The sequence below is a fragment of the Camellia sinensis genome, chromosome 10 (genome assembly GCF_055761805.1).
Source record: "Camellia sinensis isolate YWXY chromosome 10, ASM5576180v1, whole genome shotgun sequence".
NCBI classification, from domain to species: Eukaryota; Viridiplantae; Streptophyta; class Magnoliopsida; order Ericales; family Theaceae; genus Camellia; species Camellia sinensis.
Genome location: NC_138970.1, coordinates 57,071,558 through 57,094,000, shown reverse-complemented (window position 1 = coordinate 57,094,000; position 22,443 = coordinate 57,071,558). Strand labels below are relative to the sequence as shown.

Sequence of the window (22,443 nt, the reverse complement as noted above, 5' to 3'; positions counted from 1 at the left end):
GAACCTGTTAGCAATGAAGTGTCAGAATGCAGCATGCAGGATGCTTCTGAGGTAACTGACTAAGGTAGCCAAGAGGGGAAACAGGTACAGCCAGCCATCCAGTTTGGCTCGTTTCCTCCAGTATCAATACACATGGTACACATACTACCGCATGAATTCCAAGCTGGAGATGAGAATCAAGAGGGGCAAGAAATTGACCCAATTCCAATCTCTAGTGAAGACTCACAAGCGAGTATGGTACAAGATAATTTCAGAATGGTTACCTCAATGGAAACTGAGTATGAGAGTGAAGAAGTGGTAAGTATTAACCTCTCGTATCCTTTTGAATATCCCTCGAATTCTATGACACAGCATGTTAAGCCTTTGTATATTAAGGCCTTCTTCGATGGGATACAGTTAAACCGAGTCTTAGTGGATAATGGGGCAGCGGTGAACTTATTACCGAAATCTTCCTTGAAAAAATTAGGGAAAAAGAATCCCAGGTTTATCCCAACTAGTACAACCATTGCTGGTTTTGCTGGGGACAAACAGATGGCCCAGGGAATTCTACCCATTAACTTGAGTGTGGGAACCAGAGACTGCATGACGGTGTTTTTCGTCATCGACAGCAATGCGAAGTACAATGCTTTACTTAGTAGAGATTGGATCCACACTAACAAATGTCTGCCTTCCTCTTTACATCAGAAAATGATAATGGCTCTAGGCAATGGAGAGACGGAGGAAATTGATGCAGATCCTCAACCTTTAATAGCCTGCGCAGACTTCGCAGAAGCCAAACTGTATATTGAGGGAGTGACACCGCTCAGTATACTGATGAAATCTGATGGCTCAGCCGAAGTAACGGCTGATGAGAAAGTGACACACCTGAAGCACTTAGTCCAGGAGAGTGCTGATGAAGAGGTGGTCGTTAAAGATGACAATGATGCCTGGTTATAGGCAGCAAGATGAAGCATAAGAAGCTAGGTCTTTGGCTTTAATTAAGTTTTCAATATTGGATGTAAAGTCAATAGTCCAAAAAGTGCGGGAGCAAGAGAAAGAAGTCATGATAATTGGCTACAAGTAGGAGCAGCAACAAACCAGAGTTTTGACCCTTGATAAATACTGTGCATTAGACATAGAAACAAAAATCCAAGAAATACAGGAAGAAGAAGCCTTGTGGACAGACTTTGTCTATGAGGAGGAGGGTAAAGAGGTTGACTCAAAGAACCTGGGAATAAAACGCAGCAAGGAGATTGCTTCGAAGCCAGAGGTAATCAAAGAAGGAGTTCCAGTAAGTACTCAAATATAAGACCCCTTAGAAGAAATAAATTTAGGGGAATGTTCTGTACAACAACCCATTTATATTAGTGCTTGGTTGAATACTCTTGATAGGAACCAGTTGTTGGTTATTCTGAGGAGATATAAAGATTGTTTCGCATGGTCTTATAATGAACTATCAAGTTTGGATAGGTCATTAGTGGAACATAGGCTTCCTATGAAGTCTAACTTCAAGCCATACAAACAAAAACCAAGAAGAATGGGTGCAAAAGTGATACAGAAGGTTAAGGAAGAAACTCTTAGACTACTCAAAGCAGGCTTTATCAGGACAGCCAGGTATGTTGAATGGCTATTTAATATTGTGCCTGTAGTTAAGAAGAATGGCAAAATGAGAGTATGCATCGATTTTAGAAACCTAAATCTAGCGACTCCAAAAGATGAATATCCCATGCCTATAGTAGATTTGCTGGTGGACAGTTCAGCAAGGCATCGAATTTTATCAATAATGGATGGGCACTCTGGTTACAACTAAATCTGCATTGCGGAGGAGGATGTTCACAAGACAGCGCCCTGGGAATATTGGGACCTTTGAATGGGTTAAAATGCCATTTGGCCTAAAGAATGCTGGGGCCACATATCAGAGGGCTATGAACACTATCTTTCATGACCTTATTGGAGGGTATTTAGAGTGTTATATTGATAACATTGTAGTTAAATCCCAATCCATGGAGGAACATCTGTTTCACCTAGAAGCAGCCTTTGAAAGAATGAGAAAGTTCAAATTGAAGCTTAATCCTCTTAAGTGTGTTTTTGGTGTATTATCTGGAAATTTCTTGGGCTATGTAGTACACAAGAAAGGAATACAGATTGACTAGAACAAAGCCAAAGCCATCATTGAAGCCAGACCTCCATCAAGTAAGAAAGAATTACAAAAGTTCCTTAGACAGGTTAATTTTCTTCGAAGATTCATTTCTAACACTGCAGGGAAAACTAAAGTATTTTCTTCTTTATTAAGGCTGAAAGATGAAGAGAAATTTGTGTGGACAGCGGAGCATCAAATTGCTTTCGAAAGTATCAAAGCCTATTTGGCCAACCCTCTAGTGCTGATGCCACCAAAGGGTGATAAGCCCTTGAAGTTATACATAGCTGCAGCAGATGATTCATTGGGAGCCTTTTTGGCCCAAGACAATGAAGAAGGCAAGGAGCAAGCTGTTTATTACCTTAGTAGGTTTCTAAATTCTTATGAATGTAAATATTCAGCTGTTGAAAAGCTGTGTCTTGCTTTGTATTTTGCTGCAATGAAATTAAGATATTATCTTTTACCTACAACCGTCTTGGTAATTGCAACCACATATTTGGTTAAGTACATGTTATCTAGACCCATGCTGAGGGAAAAAATTGGCAAGTGGATCCTAGCCTTATCAGAATTTCATTTAGAATATATTCCCCAAAAGGCAGTAAAAGACCAAGTTTTAGCCAATTTTTTGGCAAACCATCCATCTCAAATAGAAAGCCAAGAGATAATGGAACTCGGAACAACTAGTGTTGAGCCATGACAAATGTGGTTCGATGGATCAAAAGCCAATGATTTAACTGGAATTGGTATTGTGATTAGGTCACCACAAGGGGTAGAAACCACACATGGTTTTAGAGTGGATGTAGCTACCTGTTCTAATAACCAAGCTGAGTATGAAGCCTTAATAGTGGGATTAGAAATTCTTATTGGATTACAAGTTCATGCAGTCGACATATTTGGAGACTCTCAATTGGTGGTTAATCAAGTGAAAGAGATTTTCAAGTATCAAAGCATAAGCATTTTGCTATACTATATTGTTGCATTACATCTGCTTTCTCAATTTTAAATAGCAAATGTAACTCATGTCCCAAGGTTCTTGAATAATAGAGCTAATGATGTGGCTCAGAAAGTTTCGAATTTCAAGAGAAGGGATAATGCCCAAAGGGACATAAGCCAAACAACATACCAGAAGTTAATACCACCTTTGAATAAAAGGAATATGGTCTTGGAAGTCAATGATAATGACTTACAAGAACAAGATTGGAGGTATCCAATAATGCATTACTTGGCTGGTCCATCTTCGAAGGCCAACAGGAAAATTAAATTGCAGTCTATGCAATATATGATATATGGTAATGCCCTCTACAAGAGAGGGGGAGATGGCTTATTGCTGGAATGTTTAGGCCTAAAAGAAGCATTAACAGCTATGGCTGAGGTTCATGAAGGCATCTGTGATGCACATCAGCTTGGTGTGAAAATGAGATGGCTGCTTCGAAGACATTCCTACTATTGGCCAACTATCCTTAAAGACTGCATAGAATATGCAAAGGGTTGCTAGGCATGTCAAAAGCATGGCACAATAAGGCATGTGCCCATAACTGACCTGTATGCAGTAGTAAAGCCTTGGCCATTTAGAGGATGGGCCATAGATATGATGGGAAAAATACACACACCCTCTTCGAAGCACCATTGTTTCATTCTAGTGGCTACCGATTATTTCACTAAGTGGGTCGAAGCTAAGCCATATAAAGCTGTAGACCAGATAGAGGTTATTGGGTTCATTAAAGATTTGATCCATAGATTTGGTATCCCACAAACTATAACGGTTGATAATGGGACTGTTTTTTATGGGAAAATGGTGAAGTTTTTTGTGGCCGATTTTGGAATTAGCCTTGTTAATTCCACCCCATATTATGCACAAGCCAATGGTCAAGCTGAATCATCCAATAAGTCCTTGAAGAAAGGAATACAAAAGGTTGTGGAAAATAATCCTAGGGATTGGCATAACTTATTGTTGGATGTAATGTGGGCTTACAGAACTTTCCCAAGGTCAAGCACATGAGTCACTCCTTATGCCTTAGTTTATGGGCATGATACAGTATTACCTGTGGAGATCAATATTAAGTCCCTGAGGGTAAGATGCCAAGACCAATTGGATCCTGAGCAGTACCATCAGAGTATGTGCTTGGAGTTAGAAAGCATAGATGAAGCTAGAATTCTGGCATTAAATATCATTCTCTTGTAAAAGAAGAAAGCAACCAAAAATTATAATAAGAAAGTCAAATACATTGGCTTTGATGAAGGTGATTTGGTATGGAAGACAATACTTCCAGTAGGAATTAAAAGCCATAAGTTTGGCAAATGGTCACCTAACTGGGAAGGACCATATCAAATTCATAGAGTTCTGCCTTTTGGAGCATACCATTTGAGAAATTTGAATGGTTATGTGCATCCCAAAAAGATTAATGACAGATATTTGAAGCCTTATTTTCCAACTATTTGGGAAACACAAGGAATAAAATAAACACTAAGTACAAGAACACAAGATTACTCAGATGATAAACAAGAATTTGTTTTTTCATAAAGAGTCAAGTATATCGTGCCACAAATTGGCCCAAAAATCATTACAATGTTTTAATTGTTTTTGTACAACAGATTTCCTATTGGTAAATGATGAAAATAGTTGAATAGCTGCAGCCATGTCTCCCTTTTGATCGGCCAGTCCTTGGTTGGTGATTTGCAGTTTGATGTCAGTTCGGACTAAGGCCTGGTTCACTGCAGAAAGCTCCTCTTCAAGTTGAGCTTTCCTCTCCAGTAGCTGAATTCGAAAGTGAAACGCAGAGGAGTGTTGTTCCTTAAGCTTTGACACTTCAGTATGCACTTGGGAGACAAAACTCTGGTCTCTAACCAATTTTTCATCTGCAGCCTTGACAGCATGACAAATGCTGATGTAGAAGTCGATAGTAGCTGTTGCCTGGGATAGGTGACTTAAGACATTCATGCCGGACTGCTCAGCAATTTTACAGCACTGAAGAAATCCATTTCTGATTATAGGCCTTTGTAGAGCCTCGAAGGGAGTCGTCGAAAAGGAATTTAACAGTTCCAGGCAGGTGTCTAAGTCTATCAAAGGTACAGAAGGCTTGCTGCTGGAGGAAGAAAAGCTCTCAAAGATTTCCAGCAAAGAGTCAGCCAAAACTATTGACTCAGCTTCCTCATCGAATGTTGGAGAAGTAGAGAGGATGTTGAAGAGACTAACTAGTCTTGCTTCGAAGACATCAACCTCATCATTAGACATAAGGGGCGCAGAAAGAGTTGTGGTGGAAGACACAGAAGACTGCATAGGGATAGGAGAAATGGGTGAGGCATCTTTAGCAGTCTCCATAGTCCTAGCCACCAATGAATCAAGTGAAGAAGGGCTGGAGCTAGGTAAACGTGATAAACCACGGGTTGGAGAGCTGTCAGTACCCTCAATAGGGGAATCAACTGCCTATCAGAGATGGGGTAGCAGTTGGAATTTCCTTGGAAGGAGGAGGAGGAGCAAGGCTTGATAAAGAAGTAAATTGAGGAAAGTTGAGGGTCAAGTGAGAAAGATGTGGAGTCAAACCAAGAGAAAGAAGTGCAGGAATGCTTGGCCTCAGGGAAAGTGCAAGAAGTGTAGACCTTGGAAGTGGAAGTATGATCTGAATAGCCCTCACATCCTGCATCTGATCAATCTCAAGTGAAACTGAGGGAGGCCTCATTGGAAAGATGAACTCAGTAGTTGCTGTTGCAAGAAGAAGAAATGTAAAGCAATGTTAAACTTCAATACCAAAGGCTAACAAGGGAAAAACAGCAGAAGTATGAAAGAAATTACCCGCTCCAGAAGTGTCGGCAATGATGGGAGAACTACAAAGGGAGTAATGTCTAGCAGTTTGTTGCCTTCTTGCAGTTTTCCTTTGTAGTGCATCAGTGGCAGCAACTTCATCTCTCAGAAATTGTTGCTGTCGTCTCTTCTCAGCTCTCTCAAAGACAATTATGGCCTTGGAATGCTCTCGTTCCACTGCCTTAGCAGTTGCCTCATGTATAGGGTCTTCGACAAAATCAGAAGAAGAGACAGTCATCTTCCTTTTCTTTTTTCTTTGTGCAGGCATTGAATGTTCTTCCTCAACTTCTTTCTCTCCAGTTTGGGATTCAGATTCTTCAGAAGTAAGTTCCTCCACTCTAACCATTGTCTCATGCATGGGATCTTGAACCAAGCCAGAAGAAGGGACAGCCTCTCTTTTCCTCCTTTTTAGGGGAGACTCTTGCTCTTGGGTTAACTCTTCTTCTGCTTTTTCTTCTTCTTCTGCTTGCATCTCAAAGACTTCCTTCTCAGGCTCAAGTAAAAGTCTCTTTTTCTTTTGTTGTTGTTTGCTTTTGAGGAGATTTAGAGCTTGAATCTTCTGAGGAGAGTCTCCCTGTGAGGTATCTACACCACCTTCACAAAAGGAAGAACTAACGATAAGATTGAAAGCATTATAAAGAAGGTAAAAGAGAAGAGATGAGAGTATATACCTTTCTTCGAGGTGGCCCGAGTAACTCTAAGAGTGGAGGCAGACACAGGAACTGGAGTGGTCAGAACAGTGGAAGAAGTAGCAGCTCCAGCTCCTTTGGGCTTAGGTACATCTAACACCGTCAGTAGGTCTTGAGGGGGAATGGTCAGGTGCACTTCCATATTGGTCACCCACCAATTTTGATATCTTTTCAAAATGTTACCTTGGAGAAAGAAAGGAATATACTCAAAATCGATCAAGTCCTGTATAAATTTGGAAGATGCCTTTTCCAGTCTGGACCTTCGAACTTTTACATCCCTTGTGGTAAGACTTAGATTGGTGTTACTACAGAGAGGTATTGGGATCCCTTGAGTGAAGCCAAATTGTCTAGCAAATTGTGCAGGACAATAGGGCTCAGCAATGCATTTGTAAGCTCTGGGGTTCATGGTCCCAATGAATAATTCTCTGGGAATTAAAATGAAGGCCCATATATCCTTGTGAACAGGTGAGGCACAGAGCCTATCACTTAGGAAATTCTTCAACCAAAGTGGGCCGATAGTAGTGGGTTCGAAGGGACGAAAGCAGTAGGAAAGACGAGAAGCTGAAAGTTGGTGGAAGAAAGAGAAGTAAAAAGCAAAAGTAGAAGGATAAAGAGAAGCGTTGGCTAGCCTCATGCCATGAGTAGGAGGATCTGGTTCAAAAAATTGAAGGCATTTGGATTGTAACTCAGGGAAATAAGCAAAAAGCCAAAGCTGAAGAATCCAAATCGGTCCCCCTTGATTGACATCTAAGGGTTTCTCACAAAAAAGAGAACAAGCTCTGTATACGTGACCTAGAACGTATGGGGCTAAAGCCACCATTTTCTGTAACACGAGGGCTTTGGCAAGAGGGGCAAATTCAGGCATAATTCTTTGAGAAGAAGTGCAGAAAAGGAACTTGCAAAGCCAATATAATAAGAAAGAAAAGAATTCCCTATCGGTCATAAGACCCTCCCTTCTATTCTCAGCCTTGACAAAGTCACTATAGGATGAGTTAAGAGAGGGGAGGGAAAAAGAGACTGCTAGGTCAGGATAATCTGGTCCAATGGGGGTTCCAATGGGAGATAATCCTAAAAGATGGCAAATGTTAAGCACAGTAGGGGCCATCATCCCACATCTGAATTGGAAGAAATTAAAAACAGAATTCCAAAAGCACAGAGTAGCAGGAACTAAAAAAGGGTCCTCTGGAATGGTTAACCTGCATAGCCGAAGGGCGTCGAGGAGGCGGAGTTCTTGAAGGTCCAAGGTTCTACTAGGGACAACTCAATCATACCATTCTTGCCACTCCGGTCTCACCGTGGGCGAGCATTGGTGGGGGCGATTCGTCTTCCAGTTACTCCAGTCAAGGCCACCTTCGTAAAGGAGACAAGGGTCTTCCAGACGAGGGTATAGAGCTGGAAGCTCAATAGGAATCTCCTTGAATATGGGACCAAGCATATAGTCTTGCTGCACATGGCGACGAGGGACGAAGATGCGTCCATCGATAGCGCTTTTCTCCCCAGCTTTGTACTTCTCACATTCTGCATCAATGATCCTCTTCAGGGTTACAGATGGGCTCGCATGCTCTACGACTGGCATTGAAGAAGAAGCCATTGATAGTACACTTTTCCAGAAAGTGAAGCTGAGAAAGGAGGTAGAAAGAAACAGAAGATCGGTAGAAAGAAGGGTTTGTATGTTAAAAGAGCAAGTGATTTCAGAGCACGAAACAAAAAGGTTTTTAAAGCTTTTGTGTCTGGAAAATATATTGCGTAAGTCGTTAAGTACTAGAAGTACGAATACGAAGAGCTTCTTTCAATATTGATACTTTTGGAGGGAAAACACAGCCCAGATGCTGAGGCTAGCTTCGAAGTAAGATATTTGGCTTCGAAGCCAAGTTTTAACGCCAAAAGCCAAAAAACAACGGCTTTGAAACAGAGAAGCCGGCTTCGAAGCACATTTCCATACCTAAAAATATAAGAATACTTGAGTGTTTGTTTTACTGCAAAGAGTTTAAAGGCCTGTTTTGGGTTTCTTAAACGAAGGTAATGTCCTTCGAGGCAAAACTTGAGATTCTTTAAGGATGGGATTTGGTGTTCGAAACATCAAAACCAATGGTTGGTTTATATAAGAGAAAAAAAAAGAAGAAAAAAAATAGGGTTGTCTGTTGAACTAAAATAGCATGAACTGTTGTTCGAAACAAAAGGTGGTCAATTTAAAACTAATTGATCATAATAACCATGATCAGGTGTTGGTTATGGTTGAAACAAACTTTAAGTATAAGATTGCTAGATCCGAAGCACTGGTTCTAATTGAAAATCAACCAAAACTGTCAACTTTATTCCATAAATTGGAAAAGTTCATAATTGGTTCTTTTAGTGTTTCATTTAAAACAATTGAGTCCAGGTTCGAAGGATGAGATTGTTCAGTTCGAAGCTCTGAATTGGCTTTTAAAGACAAATGGAAGCAGGGTCAAACAATGTCAAATGAAGAAGAATTTTGTTCATATTAAAGCCAAAGTAATTACATCGGATGACCCTATCTGGGTATAAACTCAAGCTCATAAAAATAAGGAATGGAATAAATAACAAGATCATGAAATTTAGTCCAACAATGATCAATGAATTTTTGTTCTTTCTTTATTCTATCTTCTATGTCTTCTAACATTGGCTGCATGAGTTGATGTGCTCTCACTTCGTAGTAGAGCTCTTCAGCCTTTATTTCGAAAGCCGCCTCTCTCAATCCTTGTTCCAATTCGTCTATGTCCAAGTCATCCCAATACGCAGAATCTTTATTCTTGAAATCACCGAATTCTTCAATGAAGTTCTCTGATTCGTACTGAGCATGAACTCGAAGAGACGAAAGTTGGTCTAAAGATTGTGTAGTGGCCATAGAATTTCGATATCAGTAGAGGAGCAATGGAAGTTGGTCCAGGAACATATGAAGTTCTGCTTGGGCAAGGGGATTAAGGACATGGCCCCTAGTCAGAATATCACAGGCCCATCGAAGGTTCTTGAGAGGGACTTCGTCCTCAAGAACATTGAAGGGCAAGTGAGAGAAAGCTGTAAGCAGAAGTTGAGCTTGTTTCCCCTTAGCTGGAGTAGGGGAAGGTAGAGGTTTGTAAGGTGGAAAGACGTTATCTATGGAAAGGGCAAGCTTCAGTCTCTATGTCCAGCAAAGTGTTGGTAAAGGAGAAGGTGTGAATGCTTCAATTTCAGGAGATGGAGAAGAAGGTGTGGATGCTTCTATTATGGGAGATGGCGCGGGAGCAAAAGGGACAAAGGCATTAATATAATCGAGCCAGTCAGAAGAACAAATCTTCGCCTTCTGGGCTAAGAATGATAAGTTGTATCCTTGTGCTTCTTCTAGGCGTCGGGCAGCGTGCAATATCTTTGTAGGCATGGAGGATGTGTACCATGCTACAAGCAGATTCTCCTCCAGACTACATCGATGGTCAATAGGCACGTAGGGGTAGACCACTGAACTTTGAGCATAGGAAGGAAACTCTAAAGGGTCAGTGAACTCAACAAAATGATGGTTAATTCGCTCCCTCAAATCACAAGTCTCAGGTGTTGACCAGCTTGTCCAGTCAGAACCCCTAGAAGAGGAAGACGTTGCAGCCTTATTCCATACAGAGGCTTGTGAAGAAGAGTTTCCCAAGTCCATATTTGCAACTTTCCGAATCAAAGGTTTGAGAGCAGTTTGTTCGAACTATAAGGGTGAGTTAGAGGGAGAACTTCTTGTGTTTATATCTGCAACTTTCTGAATCGAAGGATTAAGGGCAATATGTTCATAATCCAAAGGTTGGTAATTTGCAAAGGCTTCCATAACTTGAATATAGAAGGGTGGATAAATGTGACTAATGAATGCGTGGAGGTTCTTTCGAGGGGAAGCAGCATTATTCAATGACTCTTCATGTGCCCGATCAATAGAGAAGAAAGTTGATTCGACCATAGAAGAAGTATCAGCCTGTACGAGTGCTAAGGTATTGGGGTATTCAAAAGATTGAAAGAGAATTAATGCAAATGATCATCAATAAGTGACGGTTGTGTTTCCAGAATCTAGACCCCATGCACGTTCTAAGAAGCGAGGGAGAAAGCCTTTGATCCACTAATATCACCAAGTATTGGGTATATTAGTACGGGGGGTAATGTTGGCTACATATTTTGTAAAAGACCAATTACAGTTCGACGTGTGGCCGAGTAAGGGTAATATAGGAAGACTGTTCAAGTCTTCGATCCTGATCGTACACGTGACAGTTGATATTGTCTATTGCGTGGTCCGAGTAACATTGGATCAGCAAAGAGATGCAAGGTGACGTGCCTTCAACAGTTACTCACATTCAAATTCAAATATAGGAGGGAAGCTTAACTGCAAGTGATGGCGTAGTGGAACTATTTGTAAGGCAGCATGATCAGTGATCACGAAGGAGCAATTCGACAGTTTGAAATGTAGTTCGATGGTCATCTTTGAGGAGTATAAATAGTAGGAAAGACCCTAGAAAAAACCTCCAGACTCAGATCCAAGAAACCAGTCTTACTTTACATATTTCGTTCCAGTTTTTATATTTGCTGTTCTTTACATTCCTGTACTTTAAATTCCTGTACTTTAAATTCCTACACTGCACTTCATTCATAGGAGTAGTTTCAAGTAGATTGTCGCTGTAAACCTCTACGAGGCTGAGTTTGGATCATTGTAAGTTTTTCACACTAATGAAATGCTTCAATTGCTCTTTATTTAACTGTTCTTGTGCTTAAATTCTCCTAAATCAAGCCACCAGTAAAAGTCCTCTTCATTGAGGCTGAAAGAACTACAACACAATCGTCTGATAATTGGTTGGCAATCAAAATTCTGTAAGGATTGATTGATCCTTGTTGGCACGCTCATAATTACAAAAATAACCTTCGAAAGCCAAAAAGCCAACAGTATTGTATACTTCCTTTTATATTTGTCTTATAGAGCAAAAATTATAATTTTAAATTATATATAATCCATGTGGTGTGTCCTTTCAATAGACAAGACATTTGATCACTTTGTCACTTATTTTTTAGAGAATATATTTCTATTGTAAGTACTACACACGATTATTCAATGATTATGCAATAAGGAAAAAGTAATAGACAACTCTTGTGTAATAAAGAGCAAGAGCAACTAATTAAAAATGAGGCTCTGAGGTAATGGCTCTTAACAAAACCTCTGCTGCAACCCCAGTTCTTGCACATCCAACTGACAACCAAACAGATCAATCGTTAGAAGAGCAAGATCATCTGGTGCGAAGCACCAAGAAGATCAAAAATTTGTCCAAAAGCACTGCTGATCAAGTTATGAATGACTCGATCGAATCTCCAACAGACAATCAAATTCAAGGCGAGCAAGGGATGAATAACTTGACTCAAATTCTGATAGAGGAACAAGCCAAGAGGTCCTTCAAACAAGTTCTCACTTCTTCGAAGACCAACGAGAAAGCTTTTGATATAGATCTGAAGAGACTATCAGATGATGATCTTCTCACTGATGAGGAAGACAATGAGGATATGGAGAAAGCTGATCCCTCTCAGACTGCTGGTCTAGGGCCTCATATCCCCAAAATCAAACTTCCCTCGCGACGTATTAAGCACATTCAAAAACCATGGAAAGATTGCTTGATAGTCAGATTACTTGGGAAAACGCTAGGGTACAAATTTCTAGTCTCCAAACTCAAGAAGGTTTGGTGATTACAAGGAGATTTTGAAGCCACTGATTTGGGCCTGGGATTCTTCTTGATCAAATTTGAAATGCGAGCTGATTGTAGTAGAGTGTGCACAGAAGACCCTTGGATCATAATGGACCATTATTTAACGGTTAAAAGATGGGAACCTGACTTCAAACGTTCGGAGGCTGGAGAAGTAGCCACGACTTTATGGGTCCGCTTTCCACAACTTCCCATTGAATACTACAATGAGAAATTACTTTTTCACATAGCTAAAGCCATTGGAAAACCTTTCAAGATTGATCTCAACACTGCCATGTCTGCTCGGGGAAGGTATGCACGTGTATATGTGGAAGTGGATCTCACAATGCCATTAATTTCGAGATTTGTTATAGGTAAATATACATATGTAGTGGAATATGAGAATTTACATATTTTTGCTTTCAATGTGGTAAAGTGGGACACAAGAAAGAATATTGTAGCAGTAAGCTGGTGCCGGAGCCGGCGAAAGTGCATGCAGAAACCTTAACTAACGGTCATGATGTTGGGTCCAATCAAACTCCAACGGCTAGCTCCTCAGGGAAACAAATTGCCCCAGGCACAGAACACTCTAATGAATTTGGGCCTTGGATGTTAGTGAACAGGAGAAACAACCGACCCAACTTCACTGGTAGGCAATCTGGACCTAGCACTGCTACTGGTAGAAGATCTACTAATAGGTTGGGCCTCTAGCTAAGAATGGAAACAGGGAAAGACCTACAGATCGAGCCAAGCACCAAAACCCAATGGGCCCTAATAACGAAGGTGCATATGGAAACGAATCATCTAGTGAGGCAGGTAATCCTAATGTAACACAGAGAATCTCTTCTGAAAGACAACACGATGGAAGACAACTCAACAAAGACAAGACCACAACTGGTGTCGCACAAGCAAGACCTAAGATCACTGCAGCTAGCCCATTCCTAGCCTAATGCAAGCTAAAAGTGAAGACTCTACTAGTATGATAGCAGATCCTTATCCACCCAACCCTTCTTCATCACTATTTAACCCTGCCCCAGTCTAGATTTCTGCTCCCATCTTTCCTCCACCCTCCACTAGCAATCTTCAAATCTCCTCCGTGAGTTTTGAGATAAAATAGAAACCACCAGATACGAACAATGAGCACCTCTAGCACCACGGAGGATCTGGTGCCACCAATAGATCAAACCACTTGGATGAGACACAGCTTGGTGGGATCATACCTCGAACCAGAGAGCATAGCCATTCACCTAGTAAACGTAGAATGGTGGATCGAAGAGATAAGGATGAACATCGAGCCCAGGTGGGAGAGCGTGGGAGGAAGCCCACTGCAGGCAACACAGATGGCAGCTCTAAGGCCATCAGAGCTATCCAAGAAGATTGTACGTGACTTTATTGGCCTGACTAGTTCAGACCCACTTTCTAATTTCCCCAATCGTTCATCCATGACTGCTATGCTTTGGAATTGTCGGGGAGCCGGCAACAAAATCTTCAGGCGAAATTTCAGAGAACTCGTTCGATTCCATCACCCTAATGTTGTGGCTCTGTTCGAAACAAAAGTCCTTTTTAGTTCCATGGGTCTCTTTTTTAATCATTTGTGGTACACTGCCTTGACCATTGTTGACCCTATTGGGAGAGTTGGAGGTATATGGCTAATTTGGGTTCCAACCTAAGTTTCTGTTAGTGCACATATTGCCAACTCCCAAATTATTCAAACTACTGTGAAACGTAAGAATTTTGAAGAATGGGTGCTAGCTGCAGTCTATGCCAGTTCTAATCCTACCATTCGTCCAAACCTCTGGAATGAACTTGAGAACATTTCAAGCCCAATGGTTAGACCTTGGCTCATTGCAGGAGATTTTAATGATATCATGGGGCAGAATGAAATAAGAAGCTTTTCCCAAAACAATCAGAACTACCGCTGTAGAAAGTTTCTTGACAACATTAACCACTGTGGGCTTATGGATATTGGTTGCTCAGGACCGAAATTTACTTGGTCCAACAACAGGCAGGGAATGGCTAATACTATGGAAAGACTAGATCGAGCTCTCTGTAATGCTGAATGGAGAACCGCATTCCCTGAAGGAGCAGTCCGAAATCTCTCTCGTACATATTCGGATCACTCACCTATCATGGTACATACTGAAGGTATAACTAAATTTTCTCCTGTTAATCGTCCCTTTCGCTTTGAAGCTGCTTGGCTGTCGTATCCTACTCATAAAGATATTGTTAAATCTTCTTGGAATCATGCATCTTTTAAACAAGACAACTTGTTTTCTATTACTTCAAATTCCATTACTTGGAACAAGGAGGTTTTTGGTAACATTTTTAAAAGGAAAAGATGGCTTTTATCTCGTATTGAGGGAATTCAAAAACTCAGATTTCATCCTCTTATTTTTCTCATAACCTGTTTCGTCTAGAAAAGGACCTCATTATTCAATATAACAAAACTCTTTTTCAAGAGGAAGTCCTTTTGTTTCAAAAATCTAGAGCCAATTAGTTAACTCAAGGTGAGAGAAATACTAAGTTTTTTCATACTTCTGCCATTACTAGACGTAAGAAGTTGAGAATTGATTCCCTTAAGGATGAGCATGGTGAGTGGATTAATAACCCCTTGTTAGTTAAAAATCATATTCAGAATTACTTCACTCTCCTTTTCAATTTTGAGCCTGTTACCACTTTTGATCATTGGTGTAATATTACCACTCACAAAATTTCGCATGATGATAATAATCTTTTATTGAGAAATATTTCTACTGAGGAAATTTGGAAGGCTGTCAAGAACATTGGTGCGTTCAAAGCCCCTAGGCGTGATGGGTTTCAAGCTATCTTTTATCATCAATTTTGGGATGTGATTGGGGGTAATGTATGTGATTTCATTAAGAAGTGCTTCCAATCCAAATCAATACCTGCTGCAGTGAATCAAACTCTCATTGCCCTTATTCCTAAAACTGCTATTCCTGAGAATATCAAGCAGTTTCGCCCTATTAGCCTCTGTAATGTCTCTTATAAAATTTTGTCTAAAATTTTAGTTAACCGTATTAGGTCTCTTTTTCAGGATCTTGTGAGCCCCACCCAAAGCAGTTTCATTCCTGGTAGATCCACCCATGATAATATTATCATTACTCAAGAGCTGATCCATACTCTTAGACACAAAAAAGGTAAGCATGGAGACCTTATTATCAAGCTTGACCTTGAAAAGGCCTATGATAGATTATCTTGGTCTTTTTTGAAAGATACTCTTGAAGAATTCAATCTTAACCAACATTGGACAGACCTCATTATGTCTTGTGTTTCTTCTGTGAACTTCCCTATATTATGGAATGGTGAAACCATGGATACTTTCACTCCTGGAAGGGGTTTGAGACAAGGTGACCCTCTTTCACCATATTTGTTTGTGTTATGCATAGAAAGACTGTCCAATATGATTAGAGTGCAGGTTGAAGCTGGAAAATGGAAGGGGCTTAAAGCTTCACACCATAGTCCACCCATCTCCCATTTATTTTTTGCAGATGACCTCCTCCTCCTTGCTAAAGTTGACCAGTCTAATTGTGTTACTCTCATGGAAACCATGAATGAATCTTGTTGCATATCTGGGCAGAAAATCAACTTGCAAAAGTCTAAAATGTTCATTTCCCCTAACCTCTACAGAAATTTGGCCAAGGAGTTAAGTTCTTTTTGTGGTATAAGCCTCACTCAAGATCTTGGTAGATACCTTGGAGTCCCTCTTATCCATAGTAGGCTTAGCAGAAATCTTTACAGTGGCATCATTGAGAAAATCCAAAAAAGCTGTCCTCTTGGAAAACTAAAGCTTTATCCCTAGAAGGTAGGGCTACTGTGATTCAGTCTGTATCATCGTCTATACCTTCTTATATCATGCAAACTTCTAAACTCCCCCAAAGCATTTGTAAACATATTGATAAGCCTAATAGGAATTTCTTATGGGGTGATCTTGAAGGAAGGAAGAAGGTTCATTTGGTGAATTGGAAACAAGTCTGTAAAGCTAAACAAGAAGGAGGTTTGGGTCTTAAAAGGGCTGAAGACCAAAATATTGCCTTATTGGCCAAATTAGGTTGGAAGTTAAATTCTGAACCTGACACTATTTGGACCAAGGTCCTCAAAGGCAAATATTTACACAATCACTCTTTTTCAAACTGGCCTATCGATAAAAAGGCATTACAAATTTGGAGGAGCATTATGAGAACTAGGGACATTTTAGCAAAAAGTACCAAATGGACTGTGGGTAATGGTAAAAGCATTTCATTTTAGAAAGATTGGTGGTGTAGGGATGGGCCTCTTGATTCTATTTTTCCAGGACCACACACTCAAGAAGATGTAACAGTTGATGATATGATAAATGAGGAAGGAGATTGGGATTTGGATAAGGTAAACAACATCCTTCCTTCTTGTATGCAGCACCTCATCCACCAGATCCATCTCCCTATTTTTGTAGAATTAGGTGACAACCCGTACTGGATTGGCTCCTCCAGTGGTGATTTCTCTGTCGGGGCTGCTTATGTCTTGGTCTCTAATCAAGCTACTGCACAGGATATTAGACTACCTACCTGGAGCTGGATTTGGAAATTAAAAATCCCTCAAAAACTAAAGGGTTTCATTTGGTTGCTACTGCTTGACAAGGTGCTTACCAACCATCAAAGAAAGATTAGAGGCTTCACTAATGATGACACTTGCCCAAATTGCCAGAGCTGCTGTGAGGATTTAAACCATCTGTTGAGAGAATGCAAACAAGCTGTTGAAATCTGGGATCTTCTTCCCAATCATGGCTGGAGAAATTCTTCCTATAATATGGCAGTAGATACTTGGATTCAATATAATCTTAAGAGCAAGAACAGAGAGTGCTTCAATATTCCTTGGAATACTGTCTTTGTGGTGATCTTGTTGAGAATATGGAAGGCTAGGAACAATAGGTTGTTCAATCAAGAAGTATGCAACACTCTTGAAATTGTGAGGCAGATTCAGCAAGAAGCAGCAGCAATTCATCAGGCTTTCCACACTGACCAGTTTACAAGTAACACTTTATTCATCAACACTGATTAGTGTCCTCCTTGTGCAGGTCAATTAAAGCTTAATACGGATGGTTGCTCCAAGGGAAATCCTGGCCCAGCTGGGTATGGAAGTCTGCTCAGAGATGCTAAGGGAGCTTGGATTTTTGGCTATCATGGAAAATTGGAGTCAGCAACTAGTGAAGAAGCTGAGTTTTGGGAAATTTATAGAGGTCTCGCCATTATTTTGGAGAAAAGCCTGCATGATGTCTTGATTGAATCTGATGCAGCATCAGTGGTGCTCAATATCAACAACTCCACACCCAGTAACTATCCTCACCGAGCTCTACTGGAGGACATCAAATTCCTCATGCACAGATGCAACTGTTCTGTTAGCCACATACCCTGTGAACGGAACCAGTGTGCTGATGGGCTTGCAAATCTGGAAATACACCATGGAGAAAACCTAGTAGTTCTAGATGACCCTCCAAATGATCTTGCTAGTCTGCTTGTTGCAGACATTGTTGGCTTATCTTGTGAAAAGGCTTAAGTCTGTTTAGGCCTCCTTTAGGCTTCTAGTTTTTGTTTCTTTCCTTCTTGTAATCTTTTCTTTTGAATCAAAAAAGAAAAAAAGAAAAAGAGCAAGAGCAACTCAAATTGGACAAAAAGAAAAGTATACAAACACAATGTTTGCATATATAAATACGAATATTCTCTTACATAGTGACTTCTATGATCAAGATTACAGATGATGATACTGCGGGTTCCAGACTGAACGGGTCGGACTGATCCACGTTTCCAAAACCGGTGTCCGAATGACCAATCCCACCAGAAGACCTGCACAAACGTTCAACGGGGAACGGGGAATCCTCCAGCGAACCCTCCGATGAGCAAGTTAGAAAGAGAAGTAGAATGTAGAGATAAATTAGAGATAGAAAGCTTAACCTTCTTCTTGTCTTCGACGTCTGCTTATATCCTCTGATAATCATTTTGTTGGCCCCTCCGACCTGTTGCCATGGCCGAAAGTCTATGCTCTAGCTTGTCTTGTTCATGGTGAGGTCGGTCTGTCTCGACGGGGAGGGCTTGTTGTAATAAATGCTGTAAGGGGCCTCATTAATGGCTGATGTGCAGTGTAATAACTTTGCATGATCTTTGTCTACTTATGTGGCTTGTCCTTCACCTGCCACGTGTCTTAGTGTCATTGGTGCTTAATGCCATGTTGAGTTCCAGCCATGTCGGGCCTCATTAGTTGGATTATGTATTGGGGCCTAAGTGATGGGCTTGGGTTGTTTATAGTGGGCTGTAGCCTTTATAGGCTTACCCATGTCAGTAGTCCCCCAGTCCCGAGTGCAGCTTTAGTCTAACGAAGGAAATAAGGAAGAAGATGGAAAATAGGGTGAGGACCGACCAAAAGGTGGGTCGAAGGGGGTATGGCCGCGGAGGAGGGCCGGGTGATGGGCCGACCATGGGGAGGGCCGACCGTGAAGTCCATGAGGAGGGCCGACCGCGGAGGGTGGCCGAGTGGTGGGACCGACCATGAGGAGGGCCGACCGCGAAGGGTGGCCGAGTGGTGGGACCGACCATGAGGAGGGCCGACCATTAAGGGTGACCGAGTGGTCGAACCGACCATGAGGAGGGCCAACCGTGAAAGGTGGGTGGTGTGGCGTGGGACTCGAGGGACGACGGGTCACGTGGTGAAATGAAGTGGAAAAGACATGGAGGGGGAAATGGGGTAGTGAATCGTGGGCGTACACGTGGTGGAATCCTACGATGGGGAAGGTTAGGCGTTGAACGAGAAATGAAACGATAGGTCAATATAGGGTGTTGAAAAGACAGTTTTGGCAGATTTTTGAAAAATTTCAAACTGGCGAAATTTAATTGTGACCCTTGGAATATAGGCAAACCTTGGGCTTTTGGTATTATCCGTTTCACGTATCTTTTTGCAAACAACCAAAATATTCCAAGTGTAGACTCTTTTGTGTCGAGTGATACACCTTTGCGACATTTTATGAGCTACCTCGCACCGGCATCTGAAGCTATACGCAGGCATACTAAAGAGATGGCCCAAGAGGAAGCAACAACTGCAAGGGTTGATCCCTTAGGCGATGGCGATGTAGTGGACTTGGTGGAACAATACCGTACGGAGCGCAAGGAGGGGGAGGTAGCGAGTCAGGTGATGCGGGCTCGCCCTAGGATAATAATTTCAGCTGCGAGACTGATTAGTCAGGTGGAGCCGAACCATTGACACACTAAGGCGGACAGATCTGTACTGACCGCGGAGGAGTTTGAGGGAATAAGGAAGAAGTACCAAATTCCCTCGGAGATAGGACTGAGGCTGCCTACATCCACGGAGAGGGCATCGGATGTGCGGCCGGACGAATTCAGTCTGTACAAGGAGGCGTTGCAAGGGGGTTTAAGGCTACCTCTCCCTCAAGTGGTGGTGAATGTGCTGAATAAGTTGGAAGCGGTGCCAGGGCATTTGATGCCGAATGCTTGGAAAATACTGATGGCGTGTGCGAGTTTCTGGCAGCAAGCGACCGGAGGGATGGCCATGACTATAGAGGAGTTCTTCTCGTGCTACAAGGCCTCCGGTCAGCAGGAGACTTGGGTGACGCTACAAACAGTAGCGAGGCGAGGTCTGGTGGCGGGTCTTCCATCTTCGGTAAAGGGGTGGAGGCCGAGATGGTTCTTTGTGACGGCGAACGTTGGGGCAGGAGTTCATACCATGTGGAAGGTGCCAACCAAATCAGTCGAGCCCAAGTTAGACAAGGCAGCTGAGGATCGAGTGAAAAGGGTAAGGGAATGAAGAGAAAAGAAGGGGGTGAGGTGGGATGAGCTGGTCCTGCCTTCGACATTGTTCGCCCTGAAATTGGGATCGCAACCGTTGGGGGGGGACCCAGCAAGGGAAGAGCTGGAAGCGTAGATGAAGGCGGATGAGGAGGATGAGAGGAGACTGTTCGCTCGAGCGGACAAGTACAATGAGACACAGGTGGGGCCCGCTCCAAAGTCGGTCGCAAGAGAGCAAATCTGACAGCGCACGAAGCCGTTGGGGGGAAGGATCTGGGAGGCTTTGAGCCGCGACCGCTCCCAGTGGATCCTCTGAAGGAGAGGAACAAAAAGGAGATGGAGACTTTGAGGAAGAAGAAGAGAGTGAGGGAGAGTGAGGGGGAGCCCGCCTTGAAGAGGAGAAAGGAGATGACAGCGGGGGAGACCCCCGAAATGGGGTTGGGGAAAGCAGCCAAGGGGGTGGAGAGTGGGGCGATTGGCCCTGAAGAACAAATGGAAAGTGGGGCGATCGGCGCTGAGCAGAGGGCAAAGCCACAGCCTAAGGAGGGTCTTGCGCCCCAAGGAGAAGGAGAGAGGGCTGGGTTGAAGACCGTCTTCTACCACGTCCCAGCGGTGTCTGAGCGGGTGGAAGGAGAAGGGAGAGAAGCCAGGATGGCTGCAGATCGCCTCTTGGGGGTAGTGAAAGATGCAGCCGTGCGTTCGATGGCTGGTTTTACTGAGGATGAGCTGCTAAAGGGGTTATGCTCTACCCAGATGGAGGTGACTGCCTTGGCAGGAGCCCTGTTGAACAAGGCGGCGGCGGCGAAGGGCAAAGTGAGGAAGGAGAGAAAAAAGTTAGGGTAGGTGGAGGCCCAGCTTGAAAATTTCAAGAAGGAGAGCGCAGGCTGGAGGAAGGCTGCGCGGAGTGCGTGTGCCAGGGGGTTGGAGGAGGCTCAGAAGGCGAAAAAGATGGGGTGTTGGCGATGGTACAGAGTAATATTGCCGATCGTGCCCATGTTGAGCTGCTCATGGCCAAGTTGGAGCTGGAGGACGAACGCCGCAAGGTGGTGTCGCTCGAGTTCCAGCTGGTTGGCGAGCAGAAGAAGATGGAAGAGGCCCAGCAAGCCTGCACTGTCGCCAACGAACGATGGGATGAGGCGATGACTTGTAACGAGGATTTGCGCACCTAGTTGATCAAAGAAAATGAAGAAACAGATCTGAAGATCGCGGGGTTGGAGAAGGATCTGGCAGACGAGCGCGCCAGGGTAGCGGCAGAGAAGGCGGGGTTGGAGGAAGAAAAGACCAAGACAGCCTCTAAAAAGGCAGCATACCCCGATTTATGCGTCGCAGCAGTAGAGCAGTTCAAGAGGTCTGCTGACTTTCAGATGGCTGTCGATGTCGCGATCGCCAACAACTTGGCGGGAGAGGGGTCTGGAGGGGCTGACCCGTCGGGGGAGACCGCTGGGAGTAGGAGTGAAGAAGAAGTGATCCAGAGCTTCCAGCGGTCGGACTTCTATAAACACGAGATGGCTGAGTTCTGGGACAGCGGCTGGAAGATGTTTAAACGCAAAGCAGAAGAGCTGTTCCCAGACTTGGACTTTAGCAGTGTAAAGATTGACAAAGACAACGTGGCCCAGGCCCCCTTAGATGAGGGTGTTGAAGAAGAAAACCTCGTCTCAAGTGAAGATGAGTGATTTGTATGAACAAAATTTGTACTCAAAGTTTTGATTGTTGTTTGTTTGTTTGTTTTTTTTTTTTTTAGAATTTCTATAATAAACTTATGTATAAGTTTGTGAATGAATAAAATTATGAGTTGTGTTTGTGTTTTTATGCTATTGTCTGTATTGTTTGAGGATCTGCAAAGAATGAATATGGTGACTTACACAGGGCTTGTATATGAATTATTGTGAAGTTTAAAATGCAAGAAAACCTCAACGCAGAGTGAAGTTTAAAATGTAAAAAAATCTCAATGCAGAGTGAAGTTTAAAATGTAAGAAAACCTCAATGCAGAGTGAAGTTTAAAATGTGAGAATGTTAAAAATGTGAAGTTACGAATCATGACCCCTTAGGGAGCCAATCTGACTTGGAAAATGTTGAACTGCAAAGGCCCTAAAATGTGAGGTTTTAAATCATGTTGTTGATAAACGATAGGTTGTGTTGGGACATGTAAGTTAAAAAAAATGTAAATAGTGTGAAGAGGCGTAAAAGCGTGGACTTGGAATTTGACTAAGTATGGCAACTATGCCACAATCATGAAGTTGCAATAGTGGCCTTGGCCGAGCGCTTCATTCGTGCTTAGTTTGGGTTGAGCCATGATTAACGCGGTCTGGCTGAGTCTTCAGTTAACTCAGTCTGGCTGAGCTCTTTGTGCTCAATTTGGCTGAGGCTT

At 42.5% G+C, this 22,443-nt stretch overlaps 1 protein-coding gene across 1 annotated transcript; it reads left to right on the top strand.

Moving 5' to 3' along the window:
• Positions 1–13,424: 13,424 nt before the first annotated feature.
• On the top strand, positions 13,425–16,108 carry LOC145800405 (uncharacterized). Its single transcript, XM_082890075.1, has 3 exons — positions 13,425–13,929; positions 14,029–14,597; positions 14,924–16,108. Exons 1-3 carry the CDS (start codon positions 13,425–13,427, stop codon positions 16,106–16,108), a joined length of 2,259 nt encoding a protein of 752 aa, XP_082746201.1.
• The last annotated feature ends 6,335 nt before the right edge of the window (positions 16,109–22,443 follow it).

Bases quoted from the DNA above. Each gene is read 5' to 3' on its own strand.
- LOC145800405 (XM_082890075.1), top strand. From the start codon at position 13,425: ATGAGCACCTCTAGCACCACGGAGGATCTGGTGCCACCAATAGATCAA. The intron at 13,930-14,028 runs GTATATGGCTAA...AGAATTTTGAAG, and splicing joins CCCTATTGGGAGAGTTGGAG to AATGGGTGCTAGCTGCAGTC. The intron at 14,598-14,923 runs GTTTTTGGTAAC...AATCATATTCAG, and splicing joins CCATTACTTGGAACAAGGAG to AATTACTTCACTCTCCTTTT.